At 33.4% G+C, this 6,780-nt stretch overlaps 1 protein-coding gene across 1 annotated transcript; it reads right to left on the bottom strand.

Moving 5' to 3' along the window:
* Positions 1-4,417: 4,417 nt before the first annotated feature.
* Positions 4,418-5,045, bottom strand: LOC145108811 (uncharacterized). Its single transcript, XM_079045902.1, has one exon. The coding sequence runs from the start codon at positions 4,967-4,969 to the stop codon at positions 4,589-4,591; it is 381 nt and encodes a 126-aa protein (XP_078902028.1). The 5' UTR covers positions 4,970-5,045; the 3' UTR covers positions 4,418-4,588.
* Positions 5,046-6,780: the final 1,735 nt, after the last annotated feature.

Genomic DNA, 6,780 nt, shown 5'->3' on the forward strand with positions numbered 1-6,780 from the left:
GGCCTAATAGGCCGAAAAGATATTTTTTGGGCTTCATAAATTCGAACAAGACTAAAAAAATGGGCTAAATCACCTCATCCTCATTTATCTTAACCCAAATTCTCGGCCCAAAACAATATATATATATATATATATATATATATATATATATATATATATATATATATATATATATATATATATATATATATATATATAATGAATGGAAGGAGGTTGATTTAAACATTTCCAACACATGATTATGTAGCATGTATCTAGATAATCACATACATCTAGACACTTATTACCCTTCATGCAATACTCCTTATCTATTCTCTTTCTCTTCTTATTTCTCTTGGCCGAGAGCTCCACAAACACACAACATTTCACCTTCAAACTCACTCATAATTCCTCTTAAGCTCAAAGAAAACTCTCACCTTCCCTTACCATTTTCGTGACCTTGGTGTGTGATCCCAAGTGTTCTTCATCTAAAATCAGCTAGTTGGTAAGTTGTCATCATCTATAAGTCATTGTTTTCCATTTTTAAGCAAAGAACACTTCCTTACATGGTTCATTTCGTCTTCTAGCTTCCTAGGACCATCTAAGTTCGAAACTCCTTCCAAAGAAGCACACAAGGCCGAAAATCTTCTTCAAACTCTTCATCCAACCGAATCCAAACCTCAAGGTGAGTTCATACCCCCTTGTTTTCGGTTTTACATGTTTTTTTTTGGGGGGGGGGGGAGAATACAAGTGTTCATGTATAGATCTATGTATTTATGCATGTTATGTGTGATTTCCTTGGTTTATGTTGTGATTATGTGATAAATCTTGATGAATCTCGAATACTCTAACAAAAATGGGTGAGATTCATAATCTAAAACACTCTAAACATCATACTACAAGGATAAAAGTGTTATGCATGCCTAAGATGTGAAAAACAAAACAAAAATCTTGTATAAGGATCATTTTTGACAAGTAAACAATAGATTGGGGAAAATTTTGCCACTTACGGTTTTATAAGGATAAAAAAGGTCACATTTGTATAAAAATGAGATTTTATAATAATCATACTTTTCAAAGGGCCAAAAGTGTAAAATTTAGCATTATAGGCCTCAATTTGGGCCTTGCGGCCTTTCGGGCCCAAATTGCAAAAATATCAATTTTTAGGGATTTAAAATGCTATTTAATCAAAACTTGAGCCAAAAATGTTAATTCTATGAAAATTGGACCGAAAATGTCATTTTATTCAAATAAGGGCTGAAAATGTAATTTTATGAAAAACGGGCCGAAAATGCCCTTCTTTTTAAAGATGGGTTAAAAATGTTATTTTTATAAAGATTGGGCCGAAAATGTTACTCTTTTCAAAAAAGGATTAAAAATGTGATTCTTATAGAAATGGGCCGAAATTGACAATATTTTATTAATTAGGCCAAAAATGACCATTTATATGTATTTGGGCCAAAATGTTAATATTTATGATTTTTGGACCGAAAATGAAAACTTTTAACCTTCAGGGATTTAAAGTGTCAAATTTTACAAAAAGGTGACTAAAATTGTATATTTTCAGTCTAATGGGCCAAAAATGTCTCTGTTACAAAAATTAGATATTTGGTAATTTTGGTAAAGCTCGAACAAAAACAAAACAACGAAATAATAACAATTGGACGATATACATCGATAACATGTTGTTGGGCCTGATACTCTCGTTACATGGCCAATGGGTCTTAAGGGCCCATTTAAGTGTATATTGGGCCTAATATTTTCCATGACATGTTTATTGGGCCTTGCAACCCTTTTACATATTAATTTGGGTCTGAACTATGGATCACATGTGTATTGGGCCTTAGTGGTCCATTTACATGTCTATTGGGCCTAAATTACCCTTTTACATGTTTATTGGGCCTTAGTGGTCCATTTACATGCTAATTGGGCTTGGACTGAAAGTCACATGCTTAGTGGATCTTAACTATACCTCTACATAATTATTGAACTTCATATATTCATATACATACTTTTGGATTTAAAAACTTACAACATACACGTAAACATTATACATGGTGAAAAACATAACAATCATGAAAAGTTGAGGATTTAGTGAGCCTTGTCGGTTGGTACCTTTGAGTGTACGATCGTAGCCTGTAGTTATAACCAGAGTTTCCTGGAGGGAGAGCGGGAGTTTGTGTATAGATCTATACGGGGTGACCCCCCCCCCCCCCTCCCTCACGCCTTAGTTGTTCGCTACAGCTAGACTAGGCCAGTCTAGGGCGACAAACCTTACCTAAATCAAAATCGGCGCCTGAAAACGCAAAGACATGCGAATTAGTCATTATCAAGCATGGTTGTAACAACTCACTTGGAGACTAACTTCATCAAAGATTTCGGTATATTTATACAAATCTAGATGATTACGATACTTTTATAAGTAGAAAATATCGGATTTTCTGGGATAAATACATTTATACATTACCTTCTTCTTACAACAGAAAATACAAGGTTTTTATCTGGATTACATTTTTGTTTATTTATACATTTCAAAAGCAGCAAACACACATGCATTAATACTTGATTTTGACACATGACTTTCAAACTACTTTACAGAAAATATCGGATTTTCTGATGTTTTACGAACCATACAAAACTTTTCAATCAAACATGCTTATGAACTCACCAACATTATATATGTTGACGTTTTCAAAATAACTTGTAATCTCAGGGACTCGTTAAGCGGAAGAATCAACAAGAATGTGAGATTTTGTTTTGTGTACTGTTAAACATCATACATTGAATGTTTTGGTCATGTAATTTAAAAGATTTTACTTGATGTAAACAATGGCAGTTGTATTATATTATGCATGGTGATGATGATGTTATGTTTCATTTATATTCACTGTAATGATATTTCAAGATGAAGTCACGCACAAGCCCCCTGACGTTTCGCCGTCTGGTTCGGGGGTGTGACATTGTATTAGACACTTTTAACGTATTAGACAATTTGTATAGTATGTTTATTAATTTAAGTTGTTTATCAGAATAACTTACATGATGATAATTGATCAATATTTGACATATAAATATTTTTATGTTTTTCAAAAATAGTAATGACAAACAAAAAAGTGTGATTAAATGTCAATAATAGTCACCGTTTAATCTATTGTGTCACTAAAAGTCAATAATGGTCATGAAAAACGAACAAAACATGTGACTAAAAGTAGTTTATGGTCATGGTTTAATATATTACGTGTCACTAAAAGTCAAAAATAATCATGGCAAATGAAAAAACATGTGACTAATACTAGTTTATGATCATGTTTTAATATATTACGTGTCACTAAAAGTTAGCAATAATCATGAAAACAAAACTTGTGAGAGAAAATAGTTTATGGTGACAGTTATCAAAAAATAATATAAAAAGCTAAAATCAAAAGGTAATTGAAAAATCTAAAAATAATGGTACCTTATGGTTACGATTTTTACCTATAGTAACAATTTTTATGAGTTACAGCCACCACAATTAAACATCACATTAACTTATCTTTAATTTAATGATGTGGTTTTTCTTTACATATTGACTGAAAAAAAAAAAATCAAAAAAAATAAAGAAAAAAAAGGAAACTCTTCACAAAATATCTATAGTGATGCATTTTTTGTGTCAGTGTTTTACTAGTGTTATTATTTGGTGTCCTAGTAGTATATCATTAAATGTTTTTTGTTCAAGTAGTGTACCATTGGGTTTAAATTCTTATTATTTGGTCATTAAATCCATTTTCTCTAAGTCATCCTAATTGTGTAAACCACATCAAATTCTTGTATGTTTATTTTTTCTTTTTTTGCATCTTTACTTGTCGTGTGTGATTTGTCGATTCAAAATCCAAATAGGCCCTCCGAGATGCTTAAAACTTCAGGTTTCTTAGTCCGAACGGTGTTGTGATTTTTTTGGCTATCAAAATTTGGTGTCACATAGTCGCCACATAAATTCTTACGAGTCTTGCTGATATTTGTTTATACGTGGAGTGTGTTACCATTGTTGTCTACCAATAAAAAAAATGTTAAATGAAAATATTGTTTAATTGTTGCTTTTATTATGAAAAATTACCTACCGCAACAAAAACAATACAAACGCCGGCAACAAATGCAAAATCATAATACCGGTGGAAAAAGGCATGCCACACCCTGCAACCTTAATGAATCAAATATTTTAGAGTTTTTTCATTGCGTTTTTTATTAGTTTTTATGTGGTGAAATGTTCTAATATTATCAAACGTTTGCTTCCAAGTTTTCCTAAAATTTATCATACATTAGTTGATACGATTTGATAAATAACAGGGACTCATTATCCATACGTAACATTTGGTTTTCCAAACAAAAAAGTATTTGTTTACGTAAACAAGACGAACTCATTTATTCATTTTCTTGATACATATGCATTGAACGAGTCATGTGTAAGTAAGTAAGCACATACCATTCAAATAATAAATCTTCTGCCAGCAAACATCTCAAATTTAATAGAAACAACAATGAAACGAACCACCAAAATAACAGAGCAACAATCAAAGATGTCAAAATCAAGTAACAAGAATAGAAGAATAAATTAGAATGTATATCATCTTCTTTACATCAATGTAACAGCAAGGAATGATCCAGCAACTGCAGTCCCAGCAATGACAGCTCTGTTGACCCACCCATCTGCAAAAGATCCACTGGGAAGATCAGCAGTGGGTCCTCCGGGGCCCGGTGAAGGAGCTGAAGAAGGACTCGGAGGAAGGGCACTTGGTGCAAGCGATATCGAAGGTGATGGAGATGGAGTTGCAGCTTCAGGAGCTGGAGCAGGTGCCAGAACTGGTGCGGGGGAGGGAGTTGGGGGTGCAACCGCCGGGGTAGGGCTGGCGGTGGGTGAGACAGTTGGGGCAGCGACGGGGGCTTGGGCTATGCATGAGGTGGCGAAAAGAGCCAATAACAAGAATACTGATCGGGACAATGTAGCGGAAGCCATCTTGCTGATTTGAGAAAGAGAGATAGAGAGATAGAGAGAGATAGATGGTTGAAGATGATTGGAGAGGCTAAAGAACATGAATATTTATATACAAGAGAGATGAAAGAGAAAAAGACAAACTCTACTAAATTCTTTGAATTTTTTAGAGGTGTTATTCTTCAATTGAAGGCGTCCCTCTACACAACGACTTTTGAAAAAATTATAGCTAATTGTGAAAAAAAATAGATTTAATGAGTCGACTATTGAAAAATATATTATTTAACACGTTAATTAAACATATTATATTTAAACGTCAATTATTTGTCTAATTATTTATTCCGGTTTATATTCACCATTATTACAAAATGGGTTGACAACGTCCTGGCCTGGGTGCATGTGGAGAAAGGTGTAATACCCTGTCACGACATTTTATATAGTAGAAGCTGGCGGAACATGGGACTAAATATGAAATGCATCCCAAAAAGTAAGTTCTAAAAACTAAAAGGATAAATATTAACTGTTATGATTTTCGAAAATAATATCCTTTGTTATAATATTCATCTATCAAAATGTTATTGATATAGAATATATTTTTAATTATTTGAACCAGATATTTCAACTACCAGCAAATACGTGCATGAAAGCTACGTCTCAACAGTGACAGCGATATTGTGATGTTTTTTCTTTTATTGTTTTTCTTTGTAGACATTGTAAATAATATTTTAAATTCTTCATGTTATTTCAAATACAGTTTTATATATATATATATATATATATATATATATATATATATATATATATATATATATATATATATATATATATATATATATATATATATGGAAAATGACACATACGACCTATAAACTTTCTAGGGTTTACCCTTTTAGTCACTTAACTTTTTTAGTGGTTTTATGATGGAACAAACTTTATTTTGTCGGGTCAATTACGTTATTATGTCAATTGTGAAGGAGTCAGTCGGTCATATTTATGCCATCTGTGATACTTAAACCCCTTGTCTTGCTGACTGTGTATGTCATGTTATTTATTAATAGCTTTACTTAAACGAGATCTTTTCACGTCTACTGTTCACCGCTTCCATCTCTTTCGATAAACACTTACTTTCTTTCGTCTCCTCAAAACTCAAACATGGATCCCGTTTTCATCCAAGTCAATGTGCATTTTCATGGAATCTTCGCAATATACCCCATACGCTACACCTGGGGGATTACGCAGAGGTTGTCGGACATCGATTTCGCAGGCATGGACAAGAACGGGTGTTTTGAGTTTATCGAAATGTTCACTGGAGAAAAGTGTGAGAAGCTCTATTACTGCCAACCATATATTCCTTTTCCCAAATGTTTGACCTTAATTTCCAATGAGATGGATTATGCCGATTTTATAGCAATAGCTTATGAATGTGGTGTTATACTCCCTATGTATGTAGACCATTTTGGTAATAGTAACATGCAGGAATGGTTGGAAGAACACAAAGAAGAGGTTGTTGATAACATAGTGGAAGAAGTGATTGATGGTGCTGGACTAATTAAAGAAATTGAGACAGGCCATTTGGATGAGGATGAGGATGAAAATGAAGATGAGGATGAGGATGACCATGGGGCTAAGGATGTGGATGCTGATGAAGATGAGGATAGCCATAGCAGCCCAAATTTTTTCAAAAAGGATAATGGCCATGATGTCGACATGGGTGAGAATGCAGCTTTGGTGACCCTTTGGAAGAAGCCATGGATGACGATGAAGATGTTTATCCTTAGTTGCCAAATATTTTCAATGAAAAGCTGCACTGGAAGGAGTAGGAACATGTGTTAGGT

This window comes from Lactuca virosa, chromosome 4 (assembly GCF_052849685.1).
Source record: "Lactuca virosa cultivar CGN04683 chromosome 4, Lactuca_virosa_CGN04683_v6, whole genome shotgun sequence".
Classification (NCBI taxonomy): domain Eukaryota; kingdom Viridiplantae; phylum Streptophyta; class Magnoliopsida; order Asterales; family Asteraceae; genus Lactuca; species Lactuca virosa.